Genomic DNA, 20852 nt, shown 5'->3' with positions numbered 1-20852 from the left:
AGGTGCTTCCTAAGACTAGTTACTTTCCCCTTTATATGTTCTTTTTATCATTCTAGGATTGGGGAAACAAAGACATTTCTTGTTGGTGAGAAATAAATGGAAAAGATAAATGTGATTAACATAAAATAGGATTAATGTATCCCATCTCATTAACTTCCTTTCACATGACTGAAGGGAATTGCTGGCAGGTAGGAAGCAATTTAGGGGGTACTAAATATTCATTATATCCTTTTTGAAAACTTGATTGCTTTTTACATCAGTAAGAGCTACAAATTTGGAAGTAAAAATACCAGTTTCATTGCTGGTATCCCATAATTTGCTTTTAAAATCACTTTTGATTAGGTTTGTCGTCTCTGAGATCAGTTTAAGGCTCCTCTTCCATTGTCTTTGGACACAAAGATTTCTTTGGTTTAAGTTGGTTTAAACTGAAATGTATCTACAGACTCTGTAACAACTTTGCTTTAAGAAAACCTACTTGTTTCCAAATATGTTAAGAATATTTTAATGTTAGAAGTGCACTTCTTGTGACCCTTGTAGGAAACTACGGTTCAAGAGCAGAATGAAATCATCAGGAAGCTAACAACCTGCCTTCAACAGGCCAAGAAAGACCGGGATGAGCTACAGGAAGAAGCTTCACATGTGGCTGGTCAGATCCATGATTTACAGCTCCAGTTACATCAGGTGTGCCTCTCCTCCAATTTGCATATCCTTACAGAGACCACAAGAACAACTTCAGACTATGAATGTATAAATATTGAGCTGATGATGTAGCTCTTCATAGTTCAGTTTGTAATACAGCAGTGAAAATTATTTCAGGGCGAGGCAGGGTTTTTTTTCCTGGTTGCTACGGAGAAGTCCTGGAAATATAGCCTCATATTTTCCACTTGCTTGTATAATGTTTTGGGAGGTCATTGCACTTCTTTGTTCATCACTTAAACCCTTGTTAGGGAATTTTACACAATGTTGTTAGTGGTGTTATGGATTGAGTGGAAGCATTAGACAAGCCCTGCCTTAGGTTCAGCTTTTTGGCAGCCCTTAAATTCAGGTGATGCACACCTAAACCACGCTGGCTCACAAGTTCTTAAGAATGGCAGATCAGGTCTATTATAAAATTAGTTATTTATTGAATAGACAGAAGATTGACAGACAAATGGTCTTAGAGTTACTTACTACGCAGCTTAAAACAAAGAACTACTAGTAGATTACATAAAACACTGCACGACATAAAAGTTCCTATATTACAGCTAGCAAATAAATAGGATAGATTAGGAGTTAATGTAACTTACCACTGAGCTGATGATGGGGTGCACAGGTTCCTTTCACTCAACCCCTGAGAGAGTAACCAAAAAGTGGCATCCCATCTTTGGGGAAGAGCCCCACACATTTCCAGGGAGCGTGCAGAAGACTTCTGCTTTGTGAAAGTTTGGTGTAGTTTTTATAGTTTGTAGTTTAGTGTCTGTGAGTCAGAAATTCAAGCTTATCTTCCTTCAATCTCGCTCCCAAGGCGAGATGTTATTGTCAGCTGGGAATGCCACCTCCACAGTGCCAGAAATATCTCACCACCAGACGAAGTCCGACTTGAGATATTTCACCAATTAGCAAATTTATGTGAGGGGGGAAGATGCCCTGAGCTATTGCACCAGCTGATAGGCAGAGAAGATAAGCCCTTCTGTGGTAGGGTAATGTCCTGCCACAAGTGGTTTGTGGCCTGTTGCTACATAATTTTGGTTTGCATGTCATCATTTGTCCTTTGCCAGATAAATCTCTGAGTTTCTGCTTGGGCAACTGGAACATCTCAGCTGTTAGGCAGAAACTTGCTGTGCTGAGGTAATGTGACTTGGCTCCAAGAAAGAAATGTAAAATAACCTGAACATGGTTGAAGCAGCCCCTGTGACACATAGGAACCTGCTTCAGTGCAACAGGGTGATCACGGAGCTAATCCCTGGATAATGAGATGTACTGCAGTCTTTCTCTGCTTTAAAATGCATTTTAAAAAGTGCTTTATTCTTTTTTGGTCATGCTCAGTGTTCTAGTGGCAGTTGTCTCTGAACCTACGCATTTGCTGTCCTTGGAGCCTTGTATATTACAAAGAGAAATATTTCTGTGTAGTTACTGTTTCAGGTTTGCAGGATAGAATTTCCCTATGTGGGATTACATATCTTAAAGGTCTGGATAGGAAGGAGTTTAAAAAAATTTTTTGAATAAAAACTGAGACTTTTTAGTCCAGGAATTATCTTAAAGGAGTTGCTTATGCCCTGAAAGTAAACTGTCTGCTAAATGAAATTTTGTAAAATAACAAAAAATACTGCTTTCTATCTGCAATTCCGGTTGCAACAGCAAAATGTGGTAAAAGTGAAGGCTACTCAACTGGTGTTTGGGATTTGTACCATAAGCCATTGAAAGACAAAGATAAAGCCTCTAAATAGCATTTCAGGCATATTCTAAATAAGTCTGGTTAGAGGATGCACATTGTGGAAGTACATCAACTTTGAAAACAGATGAAAGCACTAATACTGTCTTACATATTCTTCCTTGATTTTTGCAACATCTCGAGAAAAATATGTTAAAAATAAATAAAATGTATTTTATATTACTCTGATGGGGGAAATGTTTTCCTTTTATTTGAAGGGATGTGGAGAGGAAGTAAACCAACCTTTAGTAATGATCTATAAATCCTTTGCAGGGAAGATTGGTTTCTGTTCTCTTAATGGCATGTCCAGACCATTGGAAGTTCTGCTTCATATTGCAGGAATTCAGTATGATTCATTATGTTAGATTTATAGGTTCATAATGTTAGATAATTCTCCATGGAGATGAATTATCTAACATTTGCATCTTTGCAGTAAGTAGTAGTATCTAAAACGTGACGAGTGTTGTCTGCCTTTTTAGGATGATTTTTATTCCTTGAGAATGAAAAATGTAGGGTAAATCTGTAAATACAGTGTATTTTATGCTTACAGTGAGTCTTGTGTATGAGTTGTTTGGATATTAACTTTCTCCTGACTGTGAGTACATTTTATGTGTCCAGGTTACTGAGATACTGAGGAGTAAGAGTCTCAAGAAAAATGAAGGATTAGAAGTCCAGCAGAAAGTGTGCTTGTTTCAGGATTGTCTCAGAGAGCAAAATGCACACTTGGAGGTGCTGCGTGAGAAAGCACATGACCTGGAAGTACAGCTGGAGTCTTCTCAAAAGGTAAAAACGTACCTTTTGTTCTAATATAAATTTATTTCAAATTTGGTGATAATTTGAATCTGTATAGTGACATAACCATGAAAAAAGTATTTTTATATAGAAATTCATAGAGATTGTGATGACTAACATTCATTAAGAAACAGCTTAAGGTCTGGTTTCCTTTAAGAATGTACTGCTATAAATAGAAACCTTAAACTCAAACATTGTTATTTATGAATGTAAATTAGAAGCATGAGGCTTAAGGAAATGAAATCATGGCATATTTTGTATGTAATGTTTTATTTTTAAGAATACCAAAGATAAAGAAATTCTGCTTGCTCAAATGGAAGAGGATATGAAAGGTACAATGCAAGAGCTACACAAAAGCATAGATGGAAAAGAACAATTTATTAAAAGTCTTCAAGATCTACTGACATCTGAAAGATCTGGCTTGTCTATACTTCAGCACACACTTTCTCTGCGGGACTCAGAAATAACAGAATTTAAAAAAGAAATAGCTTTATCCAAAGTGAAAGAACAGCAACGTATTGAAGAACTGAAAATCAGTCATGAGAAGGACATTTGCAGACAGTTGGATAACTTGAGGAATGAGCTGGAGAGGTGCCACAGAAGAGAAATTGCTGAAGCCAAGCAGGTCTATGAAGAAGAAATTATTTTGAAATATAAAAATGAACTTGAACAGTTAAAAAAAGAACTCTGTGCCTTGAATTCTGAAGAACACATTCAGAACTTGAATGGCATAATAATTGACTTAAATATAAGTCTTCAAGAATCTGAAATTAGTAAAGAAAATTTGAGGAAGAAACTTGAAAACCAGCAGGAAGACTTTCAGAGGGAAAAATCTGAACTAGAAGCTAAATACAAGGATTTAATTGATGGCCTTAAGTATCAACTTTCTGATGCAGAAGAGCAAGCTAAGAAAGCTGAGCGATATAAACAAGAAAAACAGTCCTTGAATGAAGAGATTCAGAAACTGAATTTGTACATCCAGGAATTGAATGAAAAGCGACTTTATGAGGCTGAAAAAAGTATAGATGTAAGGCAAAAGTGTGATGGAGAGATTGTCTCCAATAAAAAGCTATTGAAATTGAGGGGAAACCAGACTTTATCAGGGATGTCTCAGTTGCGGGGAGCGGGTCTTGAGGAGATGTGGGACAAAGAACACCAGTTGGAAGGTAGAGATGAGCCAGTGCATGGAGAACTGGAATTCCAGCATGACCCCTCAGGGGATCAGTTAGAACAAACTAGGAATTCAGAGATCATGAAGGATAGTGGAAGTCGTGAAGGGGAGAACCTGACCAAAGAACCCTTGTCAGAACTAGGGCTCTTCAGTGGTGATGAAGGTATATTGGCTAAATACCTCATTTCCTCAGAAACTCCAGAAGAGTCCTATGTGTCCAGCTCTTCAGAAGGCTGTGCCATTGAAGAGGGCAGATGCAATAGGTATGGGTTAGACAACAGTGTGCTCCTAGAACCCAGCAGAGATTTTTTATCTCCTCCATTATACTCTAGCCTTGGTGAGGGGACATGTCTTAGTGGCTTGGCTCAAGACATTTTTGAAGAGGCAGAGGTGAGAGCAGAGGCCTTTGTTTTGTTTGTGTCAGATGGTTCCCTGCAGCAAAACAAAATTGGAGACCATGGTGACTTAAAGGATGATGAGATGACATGTTTAGCAGAGAGATATCTGAAGCCAACTGAACAGCTTCATCAGGAGTCAGCCTTAGAGATGCCTCATCAGGACACACAAGAAGCTGTTCGAAATTGGGAAAAACCCATGTCTGAGCTCTCTCATATGCATGAGAAACTGGAGGAAGAACGTGAAGCACGGATCTGTTGCAAAAAAGAACTTCTTCAGAAAATAGAGAAGGAGAAAGAACTTGAAAATAAACTCATGCTTCTAGTAAAGCAGCAGGGTGAGGATGGAGGCCAGCTATCTCTAACACAAGTGTCAAACCCCTCTACCTGGCTAGAAATGGTGAAAGACCTCCAGGAGGAAAGAGACACATTGATGATGCAGCTGCGAAGTCAGGAGCAGTTAGTGAGAGATGTTCAGGAGCAGAAAACTGCTTCTGATTCTGTGACAAGTGAAGTGCAGTCTCTTTTTGGCCATCAGTTGGCTGCTTTGCAAAGCCAAAGGGATTGGATGCAAAGCCAGCTTAATGCTCAGAATGTTAAAAACCAGAGAACAGCAGAGCTGCTCAGTCAGAAAATCATATCTGAAGAGACATTGCTAAAAGAACAGGAGTTGCTCAAAGCTGAAATCAATAATAAAGAACAAAATTTAGCTCTTTTGTTGAAGGAAAAAACAGCCTTAAGAGAGAGACTATCCAATGTGGAGGAGGATCTAGTGAAAGCAGAAAAAGCACTAGCAGAGAATGCTAGCATCATTGAGGACCTTGCAAAAAACATCCATGAGCTTAATGCTGAAATGAAAAACATCAAAGATATACAGGAGTGTGAAAGACTGAGCTGTGAGGACAGGATAAACCTCAGCAACCAAGAAATTGATAAACTTGCTGCTGAAATAAAGGAAAAGACTACTCAATACAATGAGGAAAAAAGCCAGTTGACTGAAGAAATCGCCCAGTTGAAAAAGGCTAATTTGGAGCTTGAGGCTTGTTTGCAGGAGTCCTATCAGGCTGCCCAAGCTGCCCAGGAGGCTCAGTCCAAGATGGAGAAGCATTACAAAGAGGAAATGGATAAGATGGAGACTCAGCGCCTTGCTGAGTTAACTGAAGTGAGTTTGACACACAAGAGAGAGGTAGGAAACCCTGATAACTGCAGGAGTCATGGGATTTCAGAATGCTTAAGGTAGCCATTGCAAATGTTTGTATGCCTGTTTTCAGATAGAAGAGCTAAATGCTGAAATAAAAGACAAAGTGGACGAACAACAGAAGTTGGAAGAAAAAAGGAGGGAAGAGATTGCTGTAATAAAAAAGGTACATGCTGTAACTGGGTTTATTTTGGAAAAATGAAGTCATTTTGCATTGTCATTTAAGCAGTGTAAACATTTTAGAGATGCAAAATTCTATTCATTGTTTTTTTTTTCCATGGTGCTTTTGATTTGGTGTCAGGAGGAGGGAAGAATTCTGGTTCCATAATTAGGGGTAAACAAGCTTATTTTGAAGAAAGCTTTTCATCTGCGTATTCTCTGCAGGTGCATGAACGAGAGCACAATCGTGAAATCTCTGAGCTGGCTGCTAAACATGCAGAGGAAATGGAGAAACTCCGTGCTGAGCTCAAGGAAGAACAGGGACACCTTTTAGATGAGCTCCGGCAGCAAATGGCAGCCACACACAGAGCAGAGCATGAGCAAGCTCAGCTCCAATCCCAGGTAAAAACAGGAAACACAGTGATTAATGTAATATTTACCTGTCTGTTGATGATCTCTAGCGTACACAGAAATCAAGGAGCCTTCTCCTTAATTTTTGTGGATATTACGTGTGCTCTTTCAGGTGGTGCTGCAATCGAAGGAATAGGAGTGTTCTCTTGGTGGGTGGTAGTAGATATTTTTTAGGGGAGTTCTCCAGAATCCTCAGTGCAATTATATTTTAATGTTAATTCTGAAGAAAACTGGATGTTTAAATTGATGGCTTTAAGAGAGAAAAAACAAGTTTGTAATTTTTTATCTTGGCAAGTTTAACAAGTAAATGTTATAAAGGATATTAAGCCCCTCCCAGTTTTTAATTATCCCACTAGTACAATCAGGAATGCTTTCCTGCTAAGCTGAAGTGTGAAAAACTGACTTTTTCTTCTATATATTTCTTGGGTTTTTGAACACTTCCACTAAATGTGAAGTGGAAATGGAAAGAATATGTCTAGTGTTAGGTCTAATTACAACCTGTTGGTACACTGGTTAGTTTACTTAAGAACTGAGAAGTGGTGAATTTTATTTCTACTTTCTAGTATTACTTAGAACTTTACTTTGTTAACAAGTTATAATCATCAGCAAGCAAAAGGAATTCTTTCAATAGATAGTGAAGGGCTGGGGTGTTGTGTTCTGCTCTGATGTGAGGAAGTGGACAGATACAGGATATTGTAGGAGATGAAGAGGCAGGTAAGGAAAGCCTTTTACATTGCACTGTAAACATTCAAATCTCATAACAGCTTATTTTAAGGGTTCCTTTAAGGGTCCCTGCCACAAAGAAACACTCTTCAAGTACAGAAGGGCAAAACTTAGATATGTTTAGCAGTCAAAAGTGAAACTGGTCATGAAAAGAGCAAGCACATTTCATTAGAGTGGAGGGAGAAACCCTTTTTTCCTCTACTGCAGACACTGCACAGCCTTGAACTGGAAGCTTTACGCCTGACCTTAAATAATATGCACACCTCTCAGCTGGAGCTTACACAGTCCAACTTGAGGAAAGAGAAGGAGACTGCCCTCATGGAGCTGCGGGAGATGCTCAATGACAAACGTGCTCAGGAGGTAGCGATTCTGCAAAGCCGCCACCAGCTGGAGTGGGAGAAGATCAAAGAACAGTATCTGAAGGAAAAAGAAGATCTTAAGTCCAAGTATCAGCAAGAACTAGGTATTAAAACTGGGGAATAAATATTTTCTTCCTGCACAGGTTCCTGTCTTAGTGTAGCGCTGGCCTGTGAATGACAGCTGGTGTTGCCTCTAATACGGGTGGGACTGCCATGGGCAAGAGTGAATGTTTTATATGTGAAAGTGAAGTTGTGCAGCCCTAAGTTTAGTTGTTCTTCATCTGTAAATTAGTGCTAAACTGAACTACTTTCTTTCAGAAAAAAAAAAAGTTCATTCTTTCTCTTAAAGAACTTGATCGGTGCAAAGAGTAGAGCTCTTATCCCTTATGTTTTGTCAGGGTTTTTCTTGCCCTAAGTCAGCGCTACTGTTGTCTTTCTGAGAAGATATGTGACTGCTTCCTGGCTTTCCCTCTCAGTGTTAAGAAGGAGTTGGGAAGGAACTGAAAGGCTCAGAGAGAACCTGTAGCTGAGTGTCCTTTGAGCTGCATTTCATATAACATTGTATTGTGGCATGAGCAAGAAGGCAGTAGTACCTTATAGTACTGAAGGCCTGCTGATGGTGCTCTTTGCATTGTTTGGGAAACTTGCCTCTTTCCAGGTCAGACCATTTTTGACCTGTATGGCAGAGCTTGAGGAATTTCTGGAGAAAGGCGAATCTTGCAGCACTCCACTGAAGAAATTTACAGAATCGCAGGCTGTTTGGGGTGGAAGGGCTCTCTGGAGATCATCAAACCCCTGTTAGAGCAGGTTCCCCCAGAGCAATTTGTGCAGGATTGTGTCCAGGCATGTTTTGACTATTTGCAGAGAAAAAGGCTCCACAACCTCTCTGGGCAGCCTGTTACAGGGCTCTGTCACCCTCACAGTAGAGAAGTTTTTCCTTGTATTCAGATGAACACTGCTAGTTGCAGACCTCCAGCTAGACTCTGCAGTGCTCATCACACCCCTCTGAGCTCTGAAATAAGGTTTAGAAACCATTCCTTCCTTAGGGAAGTTGTCCTTTCCTAAGAGAAAGAGAACATTCATTTAAGGATGTTTCTTTATGACCTAAAAGTAGGAAACCATTTGTTAGCACCAGTAGTGCAGTGAACTGATAGCACAATGGGATTTGGGAGCAGGAGGAAGTCATGGTGCAGTTCTTAATACCAACACTGTTAAGGTGTGTTTTGCCAATGTAACTTTATACCAATTTAATATCTAAGTTTTCATTTCCCATAGAAAGACTCAAAATAATGGTTGCATATTATAAATTATTAAATATTATAAATAAGCCAAGGCAACAGTGCTTTGATGCTCTGGGAAGGTGGCTGATGGGCCTTTACAGGGTTCCTGTGAATCAAAAAAGGGGCCAAACACAAAGCTGGAATTAATCAAGGGAGGAGCTAGAAAGGAAAAAGCTATTGGTGTCAGTGATAATTGAGCAGATGGTGGCATGTCTTGCAGTCTTGTTTCCTAGGCATTTGTAGAAGAAATCTGAAGTTTCCTACCTGCTGCTGCTGCCTGCTACTCATTCTGTCTTTCTGGAGATGATTCTGTGCTCACAGTGGTGTGCAGTGAAATGTTAAAATCAATATCAATAGTCATTTGAATTTGTATCTTTATTTTTCTTTTTAGTATCATGTTCTCTGTAGAGTTAAGCAGGCTTTACTAATTAAACTGAAGTTTACTTTCTGGGTTGTCTTTGCAGCTGTAAGTTCTAGAATGTTTGTTTTCTAAAATGAAAGTGAATTAGTGAGTAATGTAACAGCAGGTGTGGATAGAACCCAGCACCTTACCCTGCTCTAGGCTTGCCCATTTAAGTCCTGAGTTTGAAAATTGTAATCTCATCCATATTTCTACTTTTCATTTAATAATATTTTATGTAAATTTATTAATAAGTATTTTATTTCACAGTTGACCAGAGAAAGAAAATAGAATTGGAAATGGAAGAGACACATATCCAGGCATTAGAGGTACAAATTCTGTTCTTCATACAAGAAAAAAAATAAAGTCTCTTTCTGAAAACAAGATCTGGTACAAGTCCCAGACCTGCTATACATTTATTGTAAAGGACAAATAAATGGAGAAAGAAGTTTATTAATTTACTCAACGTGTTTGCTTTAATATAATGCATGTCTTATTCTCGTAGACCCTCAAAAGGGACTGGGAATTAGAGTCTGATACACATTTAAAAAACGTGTGTGAAGAGCTGTCTGAAAAACATCAGACTGAGATGATCGCACTGCAGAAGTCTCTGGAAATGCATTTGGAAAAAGTCAAAGCAGAGCTGGGACTTCTTTCTGTTGAGAACGCACAATCTAAAAGTATGTACCATGGTCTGGGAGGCAGCTGTTTTATTGAGCAGTGACAGCTAAGTGATTTTACAACATATATAAAAGCAAATACAACAAGCATTTATGTAGCCTTATTTAAAAACTGGGATGACGGCATGAGACTGTCTAGACAACAGGTTGTAAATGAAAAATTGTTTAAAACTTGAATAGCATTGTTACATTTTTCTTTCCAGAGAGTATGAGATGTGAGGCGAATGTTAAAGGGAGGTGCTGTTTTATTTCCAGCTGAAAACCAGTTTTGACAGTTGCCAAGTTAATCAAAACCATGATTAGTATTAATAGGAGCTTTTTCTAACAAAAAATTGCATTTGGATTGTGAATAGTTAAGGCTTAATGGAACAAAAGTTCCACAAACTGGTAGTCTCTTGGCTAACTAACAGTGTGGGATGCAGAGAACTAGGAAGCAGGTCATGGAAATGTTTCACTTTCAAATACTTTACTATTCAAGCAAATCTATGATTCCCTGAAAGCTAGTGTTTAAGCTAGAGACATGCATTTCTATTTTTGTTGCACAGAAGTTTTACAGGTTATTCATTAACCGGGATGATGGAGTAACAGAACTAATTTTTATCTTTAGTGAAATGTATAGAATTGGAGAGGCAACACCAGTTAGCCATCACAAAATTACAACAACAGCTGCAGGCTGAGTATAACCAACTCCTAGAAGAGATAAAGATGAAAAGCCAAGAAAAAGAACAGGATCTTCAGAAGGAGGTAAATTACATTTTTTTAGCTGTTTAGAGTAGTTGATTACTCTTTCTATAACAAAAAACTAGACCGTGTGCATATCATTTGGGTGACCTGTTTGTATTTAGGGACGTTACTGAAAAAGCTTCATACATCTCATGAAGCAGGTAAATACTCTGGGAGTTTCCATAGGAGTTCAAAACCTTTGGAATGCAGTTGCCTTTGTTCCATTTGGTGCCATCTCTTCCTCTGCATTTATATTCCTACTTCGCTGGTTCTCACATTTTGTTTTTATCTGGCTAATCCTTTATTTTTTGCCAGTGAGGATAATTGTGGCATCAGGAACTAATTCTTCCATCTCAGAGGAGTAGGTGTAATAGTTAAGAGATGCTGCTACTCAGTATCTCTGGTACTGTCAGGAGCTGAGAGTGGTGTTGTCACTGTTTCCACCTATTTCTGACAGAAGTCTTTCTTGCATGTAAAATAAGCCCTGAGAACAAAATTGTTTAACAAGTTGTGGTGGGGTTTTTTTTGTTTGTTTTTAACACGTTTTTTGTAGCTGGACCAACTTCAGGTCAAGCATGAACAGCTCAAGGCTCAGTCACAAGAAGAAATCAGGCAGCTTTGGTCTCAGCTTGACAGTACCCGAGCAAATCGACAAGAGCTAAGTGGTATGTTCAAAACTGACACACTTTAATTTTTGCCTCTTCTTCATACAGAAGTACACATTATCGACATAAAATACTTCAGCTATGTACCAGAAACACACAGGGAGGCCACAGTGTCAGTGGGTTGTAGCTCAATGATCTCTTTCTAGATGGAGGTGAGTCAGTGTCAGATGACAGGTCCTGCAGTGTCAAAAAGCACGGTATGACCATGGGGAAAAGCTTACTCCTGTGCTTTTCCTTTCCCTTCCCACTCCCTTCCTGCACACTATAAAAGTCATCAGTGAAAACCAAAGGTTTTTTATTGAAATGTCAAATTAAGTATAATGTAATTATAACATATTATACGTATAATGTAATTATAATAATGTAATTAAAAACTGGAGAAAATGCTGGTCAGTGCAACAAAATGCTCCTATTTGTATTTCTGTTTCAAGACCCAGGTATATTAAATAAAACACCCAGTTTTGCAGTGTAGTGGTTGGAGATGGCATACACTTTTGAAATAAAATATAACATGTCTTAGATGTGTGTGCACGGACATGTACAACACATTAAGGAGCTTCTGGGAAAAAAAGCCCGTAGAGACCATGACTCTGCCAGTGTTGTCCTTGTGTTGAGACTGTAACATGAGGTTCTTGACTTCAGCTGGGGTAGTTAGAACAGGAGGCACATGTAACATACTTCAAATACTATTTCAGATTTTCTGAATAACATAACTGTAGGTAGCTTTTGAAGTGTATTAGGGTTTTGTGAGAATTGGTTTGGTTTGGTCATACAATATATAAGTAATGTTTTCTATCTAGGCAGACTTTACCTTGAATATTTAATCTTTTTGTTGTGATATTACAGAATTATAGCACATAGGACTTCATAGTATTTGCTGGAATTCTTCTCTGTAGCCCTAATCTTTAACATCTCACATGTCTTTCCATGTTTCTAATCACTCACATTCCCATTCTTTGAAACCCTTTCTGTTTCTTCTTTCTTGAAGATGGTGAGACCAGAATGCAGGCCCATGGTCTAGGTGAGGATCTCTTTTGGTGTGTGAGATCTTAAAGGTGTTTTGTTTTACTCTGCTGTTCTTCATTTGAGTGATGATTTGACCATGCATTTGGGTTGATGGTAGGATTCAAATCATGGCAGCTGGATGATGGGATTGCTGCTCCCGTGTAAGAATGACCTGCCAGTTCAAAACAATAAAACACTTTTTTGCATTAATTTTGTGCCAGTAGACTTTGGTGGTTAGGCAAAACCTACCCTTGTCAGTTTGGCCTTGCCTTGCATATTGCACTGATGCTGTTACTTGTCCCTTCTTGTCACTTGGTTCCTCTGGTGCCCGTGCCTGGCCTCTTTTCCCTTTGGAAGCAAACTTGAGCCATGGACTTACTTCAGAGAATCATGAGATCATGGAGTGCTTTGGGTTGGAAGGGACCTTAAAGATCATCTCATTCCAACCCCCTGTCATGGGTAGGGACACCTTCCAATATCCAAGCCCCATCCAACCTGGCCTTGAACACTTCTTCTCTTACTTGTTCTGTTTACATGTTCACTGTGAGAATTTTTTCATGCCACAAGTGCGTTTTCTGGTTTTCTACACAAAACCACATTGTAACAATCAGTTGTGTTGCTCCTGGATGGCATCCTCTGTTTCCATCGTTTCTTAAGTTTCTCTTGTGTAACGTAAGCAACTGCTTTTCTCCAGGCAAGTAGTTTCTTTTCAAGGAACTTCTCCGAATTCCTTCTTCTTTAAACGTAGTTCCCTCTCAGTTGATTCTGTGGGGATTTGACTAACTTGAATTGTTTGGAAAGTTGAGCTTTTGGGAAAACTTACCTTTCTTGAGATTTTTTTCCTACCTTTTAACTTCCCAAAACATTACTGCTGCTTTAATACAGAAGGTGGGGAAGAAAGCTCTCAAAGGGCTAATGAAAAGGCTGCAATGCTGGTCATTGTTCTCACTCTCTGGAAGGAGGGCAGCTTGCTGAACTTGCCTTGGTAGCTGCTTTCTACTGCATTCCTGTTTTATTGGTTGATTCTTTTAATCCAGTCAGTTCAGCCTCTGAGCACACAATGGGTAGCAAACCATCATTAAAGTAATCCAGAATTGATTTTATTTTCTTTCCTGTGATTTTTCGTTTTCTGCGCAGTTTACGCTCAAGCTGGTTTTGTTCGGATGGTTTTGCCTGGAGCAAATTAAATGTTCTTGAATAATTTATTGCTTCTGGGTGCTACGACAGCAAGCAGGTGTGAAGATTAAGCAATAGTGCAGGACTCTGCATATTACCAGCCTTGTGCTGGACTGCAAGCAAATGAGGAGAGTTAACAGTGTGTTGGTGATTTTGATTCATAGCATGGGGATGGTTTCTCTGAATGCAGTGTAACTGAGAATGTCTTCAGAGGAAGGAATTTTTGTCTTTCAGAAGTTCATTTTTCTTATCTCATTGCTATTTCCAGTAAATGGTTCTTACCTCAACCTGTGATCTCTGCCTTTTGTGACTCCCATTGAGAAGGGAGTGGCCCGTGGTGTTTTTAATGGAAGTATTAATGGGGGAATGCCATTCCTAAACCACTGACATTTGGGGCAACTAAATCTAATCTTCACGGAATGACTTAGCCTAAACATATGTATTCTTAGTGCTTGTGTTGGTTTTGCCTCTGTTCCAGAGCTAAAAGAGCAGCTCCTGGCTCGAGCATCACAGGTAAAAGAAATAGAGTGTTTAAAACAGGAGTTTGAACAGCAGCGTCAGCAGAGAAACAGGGAGCATGAAGCTGAATTGGAACAACTAAGACTTTATTTTGAAAACAAGTTAATTGTTGCTGAAGAAAACTACAAAGAAGAATTGAGTTTGTTGCATCAGAGACTTCGAGAACTGAAGAACTATTCACTGTCAGAGTTGGAAATGAGTCAAGATCAAGCAGGGGACATCAGGTGATCTTTTCTTTTTCCTTTTATTTTATGACAGCATGCTTCCATTTATTTTTCTTTAACATAAATGATGATGTTAGCATGAAACCTATTGGGACTGAGCAGTTGTTACAGTTGTTCTTTGCCTACTTTCAGTACTACGTCATAAATCATCAAGTTCATTTAACTTAATTCATGACGTATCACAGTCTTAAACTTTAAAACCCTTTTCTCAGTTCTTCTGTCACAGTTTTTGAAGAGACTGCTGAGAAAGAGAGAAGTGTTGCACTTGGTCAGCTAAATCAACAGCTCGAACAACAACAGGTAGGATTTTTGATATATTAAAAGTTCTACTGTTCTTTACATGACATGTATGAAAACTGAAGTCGATTCCTAGCTCTTACAAAGTGTCAATTAATTTCAGATGTTTAGTAGGGTTTAATTATTTTTGACAAGAATGTTGTAAATTACTGACTTTAAATAGCTCTCAGCCTCAGAGAGGCTGTAGAGCAGAACAGCTGAAACGGTGCTCTGTAATTTTATGCGCTGTTTGGGTTATCTTGTGCTGAGTAAGGAGCTTAGCAGTTCTTCTACACAGGTGCAGAATTCATGGTGTTTCTCTTTTCTGTAGTTCTGGTAGTAATTGTCCTTGTCCTTGTTCTCTTCAAGCCAAGATGCTCTTGTGGCCCTTCTTTCATTTATGCCCCTATTTTCATGCACCTTGCTGTAACTGAAGATCTCAACATCTTTGCTCAACTTGTTTCAAGTTGACTAAGAGTTTGGAAAAGGAATTTTCCTTTGTCTCATTGAAAGATTCTCATAATGGTTTCTTAGAAGCTAAAGATCTCTTCCTAACCCATTATTTCTGTAGGAAGAACTTGCCTGTTTGCAGCTACAGCTTACAGAACAACACAGGCAAGAACTGGATTCCTTAAGATCCTCCCTTGCACTTCAGTATAAAGAGGACCTGATGAAAATAAAGATGGATCTGTCAGACAAATATGTAACAGAAACTGAGGCCATGAAAAGAAAGCATTGTTTAGAACTCAAGCAGCTCCGTGCCCAACTTTCAGAAGAACATTCTAAAGGTAGGATTGTCTGACATACTGGGAAGGAAAAGATTAAGCTGCTTGTGTGGCTTATATTTTTCTTTAAACAGGTTTATCTGAAGAAGTTTTCAACTTATTCATTTACCCTAAACTATGGGGAACATTTAACAGATGCTAATCCCTTTCATCAAGCACTTACGGGTGTGTTGAGATGCAGTTCCAAAAATGTGGTGACCTGAAGTTGTTTATTCTCTAGTAAAAACTACCAGAACTGTGGAGCATTTGCTAAAAGGAGTTGATCAGGTTTCCATTTTTGATGCCTAGAAGGGCACTGTCATACAAACATTTGGACTAACAGTAGGTAACTTAGTTAGCTAATTTAACACGCATGGTTATAATTATATTCCACTGTATGTTGGTTAAAAGGATTAGTAGAGCTTTTTTAATTTGCACTTATATTTCTTATCTTCAATTATTTATTTTTACTACTAGACAGAGTATCAAAACAGCTTAAATTGTAATGTTTAGAGATTTGTCCCATCTGACTTTTGGGGAAATGCCTTGTGTAAATAGTATGTACAAAAGAGGAGATTAAACTTCCGTAAATCTGATAATACATTGCCCAGAAAGAAAGTCTGCTCCTCTGGCTGTTGCAGATCAGGAGGGAGGTCTTGCCATAGGTTTTATGATTATTGTGTGTGTTGATACTGGTAGATTCCCAAAGTGGTAATAAAATGGAACAGAATATAAAATCATCCAGCTAAGGGGTTCTCCTTGTCTTGTAGTTAGCATGGCTACTGATAAATTGCACAGCTGACAACATTCAGCTTTATTTCTGTGCATTAATAGGAGCTGTTAAAATAAAATAAATTTCAGTGTGTTGTTTTATTGTCTGGCTTGGATTTTTCTTTTATTTTTTTTTTTCTTTCCAGAAATCACCAAACTGCGTCTCCAGAGTGCTCAAGATGCAGCACGTCAGGTTGAGGTGGAGGTGGCTGGGCAAGTGTCTGTGCTGGAGGAAGAGCACAAAGCCAAGCTCTCTCTCTCCAGCTCTGAGAAACAGCATATTGCAGAGCTCTCAGAGGAAATAAGGCACTTAAAGGAAGAGATTATAAAACAAAAAGGTGTTTCTGACCAGAATGAAAAGCATCTGAAAGAAGAAATGGAAAAGGTAATTTGTACTACAGAAATGTTTTGTGTAGAGTTGGGCAAGTTCCAATCTGGTGGGAAGGCCAAGGGAGGGAGAGGCAGCACTTGCCTTTAAAAGTCCCTGGTTTGGGATAGTAGCTAAAGCTTTAAATGGATTTGCCTGGATAGACACAAATGTTGGAATACACTTCTGCTTTGGTGTAACTCTTGTACCTCAAAGTCTTAGAGTTGAGAGAATCATACCTGCTACCGTCACTCTTACATGTTAAATCAGCTGTTCCATCTGAGGATAAACTTAGATTGGCTGTTAATTCATTGCTTAAACTGTTGCATATTTGAATGCGTGTGAGAATTAGATGGGTGAAGCTCTTATTTATCAAGTCCTCCTTTCCTCCCTTTTTAAAGAGCCATGGATATGTGAATCCTTTTCCAAGCTTAGAAACTGATGGAGAAAGCCAGAGACAGTCTTTTTTTGGCCTTCTGTCACTGAGCAATCATTTGCTGCTTTGGCTTCTGCTACGTGCTTTTTATGTGGCTTTCATGCTATGTCCAAGGCCACTGCCCTTGTCGTGAACTTGGACACTACATATAAAATGCTACTGGAACATAGAAGAAGTTTAAAAGGGATTTTTATTCATGCCCAGTATAAACACCTAAGCTGCCCATAGCTGTATAAGTTGAGCTCCTGAAAAGAAGATAGGTGGCCTCAAGAGAAACCAACATAGAGTACCATATTAATTCTAGAATTTTGCCTTATTTTTTTCTTAATTTCATAACCCTAATTAATTCTTAATAATGCATTGAATTTAATGTGTGTCAGTTTATAAATTGTCATTTCAGCCTTACTTTCATTAGGAAGGGTTGCTTCACTACAAGGATTTAATCTTTCCAAGATCTTAAATGCCTGAGAGTGTTCACTTCATGCACTTCAGTTTGGTTTTGGTGGTTTATTCCTTTTTCTTTTAAATAATTGTCTTCACAGGTAAAATATAAAATTGCTGAGGATCACAAAAATGAACTAAGAGAAGAAGTCCAGAAAATAGAGAATATGTACAAAGAAAAAGAGAAGAAATGGCAATGTGAAAGTGAGGCCCAGAGAATGCTAGCAGAAGAGAAGTTATCACTATTGCACATAGAACTGCAAACCAGAGCAGAATGTGAGAAGCAAAACTTACAAAAAGAGTTTGAACTCCGTGAAGCTGAAATGATTCAACTTCAAGATCACCAAGCTGCCAAAATTCTAGAGCTGGAGAAGCTGGTGAAGGAGCAGCAAAACAACTTGCAGCAGCTGGAGGACAGCCTTGCAGGTGCCCAGGCTGTGCAGAAAGCTCAGCAGCAATACGAAGCTGACCTGAAGGCAGCCAAAGCCCTCATGGCAAAAGAAATGGAAAAGGCCACACTCTGCCTGCAGGAAGAATGTGCACTGAAGCTCCTGGAAGCACAAAACAAGTCAGTTTCCCTGAGGAGTTCACTCATCGTTAGAGTTGCTTTTTCTTGTTTTAAACTGAATGAGTGATAGTGTAGGGAAGTAGCTTGATGGCATTATCTAACTTACATATGTAAAGCTTGCTGTCTCAAGGAACAGCTGTGCTGTCTATTAGGATCTGCTGTAGGATTTTGCTTCATGTAAAGGCATTTCATCTAGTCTAGCAAACAAAATGAAGTGTAGTTGAGTTTTGCATGGTAAGAGTACAACACAGCTGAAAATCATATACTTTAAAGAGAAGTGTGACAGGATATATGAGTGGAAAAATTCTCTAAATATTTTTCAACAATTTGAATTAACGTAAACAAGCTTTTCCTGGTAAATGGAGTTTGTGCTAACCATTGAATGCTGAGGTTGATGGGGCCACCTTTGGTTCTTTAGTTCTGGTTAGATGCCTGGAACTGCTGTTTTTCTTCCCCTTCTTACATCTGCTGTTTCAAATGAATTAAGGGAAGTAAACCACATGTTGGTATTTGCATGTATTGCATGCAAATTTATCCTTTCTTCCCTCCCCAAATATGTTCACAGAACAAGACTGGAGAAGTAATGACTGTAAGAAAACACTGAAAGCAGCAACTTAACTTTTAGATAACTGGTTTTTGTTTATTGGTGTCTGCATGCAAAATACTGTAGTTACTGATTGCAGTAAGTGGCAGGACTTCAGATGCTAAATCTTCTGTGTCAAGCTTTAAGCAGAACCCAGAGAGATGAGTTTGGAAGAGCCCCCAGGTATCCCACATAGACTTCCACAGTGGTTTTATGTCTGTCTTTAACAGATGTTTTTAGAGGCATTTCTCATGACAGTTCATTTATTTGCAGACAACATGTTTGAGATGTAACAATGTATATACCATGAGATACTGTCATGGCAGTATTTCTCAAACATGTTGCTCTGTATTTGTAAGTTAATAGGGGTGCCAGTCTCTCTAGCAATAAGCAGATACTCCCAAGTGACATTGCAGAAACCTTTAATTATGTGGCCATGAAATCATCATTGTGGCTTGCTTTGAATTCAGTTCTATATTTGAAGCATCAAGTAAAACTTGTGGAGGCTGAGGTCTATTTATTTTCCTTTGATTTTTATTTATTAGTTCAATTATTTTAAAAACAGTGACTTTTTTGACAGTAGTCTCTTAATGTTCTTGGAAATAATATAGGTTTATGGAGGAGCACAAAGCTATGACTCAGACATTCACAACTGAGCAAGAGATTCTTCTCCAAGAGCTGAAAAATAAACATGTGGATGAGCTGGAACTCCAAAGTCAGCAGTTACAGGAGAAGCATAAGCAGCAGATTTTGTCTCTGACAGCTGATTTTCAGGCAAAACACCAAGCTGAAATTGAGACACTTAAAGCTACACTGGAAAGTAAACAGCAGATTCAGCTTGAAAGTTGTGTTGCTGAACTAAAGACAAAGCATCAGGCCCAAATCGATGAGCTGGAGGTTAAACACTTATCAAATCTGGATTCCTTGGAGTCTTCCTACCTATCTGAAATTCAGACTATAAGAGATGAACACAGTCAGGCTCTGGAGAAGCTACAGCTGCAGCACAGGGAGCAGCTCCAAGAGCGGGATAAAGTGCATCAGGCACAACTGCTTCAGGAGATTGAGATGCTGAAATTAAAGCATGCTGAAGAGCTTCAGCTTTCCCGAAATAGTCTGAAAATTGAGCTAGCTACTATTCATATGGAAAAGCTTAAAAGCATGGCTCTTGAAGCAGAAGAAGCTCATAAGGTGAGTCAGAAAGAAAACCTGGCATAGGAGGTGAGATTTCATGGCACATAGTGTGGGATCACCTTTCCCCTTGTTCTCAGGGGATATTTTCACCACCTCTTTGTGCCAGCACTGACACATTGTGTGTGGCCTTATTATGAGCTGAAATATGAAACTGCAGCTGAAAATTAAATCCATCTGTTTCTTCCTGCCCCAAATGCTTAGTCTTGTGAGTTTTCTATATCATGTGTGGAAAAGGTACAAATGAGGTATATCTTTTAACATAATTAAGGTTGGAGGGTCTCCATTTTGGGGCTCAGATCTTCTCTCCCTAGTAGAGCTGTTGTGCAGTTCTTCAGAAAGTGATTAGAACAAAGTAAATGCAATTCTAGAGGTTAAGCCACATCTCTAGAAATCTAAAGATCCTTCTGAATAAGTAAGGATTTACAAAACTTTTACTGGATAAGAAAAGGAAACCCATTTAAATGTTATAGAGTGTATGTATATGGATGTCTGTATGCTCATCCTTCATGAAACAATATTGTTCCTGCTTACTTAAAAAGCTTTGATACAGCAGAACATGTGCTTGACAAATGGGTTGCAAAGATATTTGTAGTTACTTTTTATTCCATTCCCTTTTTTTAATTAATGCTTATACAGGATGATCTGAACACAGCTCTTCAAAATCAAAGGGAGTTGCTAGAAGAAGAAAAACGTCTGGCTCTGGATCTCTTACGTGAGGAAGTGTTGCAGATGGAGGAAAAGCACAGGAAAGCACTCCAAGAGCTTCAGGATCTTCATGAGAAAGAAATTAGGAAACATAAAGAAGAGTACTCCAAGGAGTTGGAAGAAGAACTGGGAAAACTAAAAGTACAGCATGAACATGAGCAAGAGGTCAGAATGCTGCTAATACCTAAACCCAAAACAATCCATGTTTTATCATAAAGTAAATTCAGTTTTATTAAGCTTAGAAATAAGGCTGTATATCTAGATGCTTTTTGAATTTTTTTAACAGTGCCAATTATAAGAAGATACAATCTGACTTCTGTGGATGCAAGCAGCCGCGAGTGTTATATATTACATCTGTATAGTAGGAGAAGTCACAAATGAAGCTTTATCCAAAAGCTTTATCCAGTTATAACCACAGAACACGTTAAGTTAAAATATTACTAACTTTTGCTTTTTCACT

General features: G+C 38.7%; 1 protein-coding gene across 8 annotated transcripts in view; it reads left to right on the top strand.

The window, feature by feature from the left end:
- The window catches only part of PCNT (pericentrin), a 74210-nt gene that overhangs the window by 8322 nt on the left and 45036 nt on the right, over window positions 1-20852 (top strand). For 6 of the 8 annotated variants that reach the window (XR_014226577.1, XM_082285185.1, XM_082285182.1 and 3 more), the window contains 17 exons: window positions 538-681; window positions 3029-3193; window positions 3483-5954; window positions 6040-6132; window positions 6351-6527; window positions 7467-7722; window positions 9569-9627; window positions 9804-9978; window positions 10586-10722; window positions 11255-11366; window positions 14026-14290; window positions 14503-14590; window positions 15138-15354; window positions 16248-16486; window positions 17447-17913; window positions 19108-19684; window positions 20324-20557. Coding sequence is in view for 7 of the 8 variants with exons in the window: in XM_082285185.1 (XP_082141311.1) it covers window positions 538-681; window positions 3029-3193; window positions 3483-5954; window positions 6040-6132; window positions 6351-6527; window positions 7467-7722; window positions 9569-9627; window positions 9804-9978; window positions 10586-10722; window positions 11255-11366; window positions 14026-14290; window positions 14503-14590; window positions 15138-15354; window positions 16248-16486; window positions 17447-17913; window positions 19108-19684; window positions 20324-20557 (5877 nt within the window). In the remaining variant the exon portion in view is untranslated. The remainder of the gene's footprint in view (window positions 1-537; window positions 682-3028; window positions 3194-3482; window positions 5955-6039; window positions 6133-6350; window positions 6528-7466; window positions 7723-9568; window positions 9628-9803; window positions 9979-10585; window positions 10723-11254; window positions 11367-14025; window positions 14291-14502; window positions 14591-15137; window positions 15355-16247; window positions 16487-17446; window positions 17914-19107; window positions 19685-20323; window positions 20558-20852) is intronic. The other 2 variants (XM_082285184.1, XM_082285187.1) reach the window with 2 other exon arrangements.

This window comes from Coloeus monedula, assembly GCF_965178545.1.
Source record: "Coloeus monedula genome assembly, chromosome: 7".
NCBI lineage: Eukaryota > Metazoa > Chordata > Aves > Passeriformes > Corvidae > Coloeus > Coloeus monedula.
This window is presented reverse-complemented; position numbering and strand designations above follow the sequence as displayed.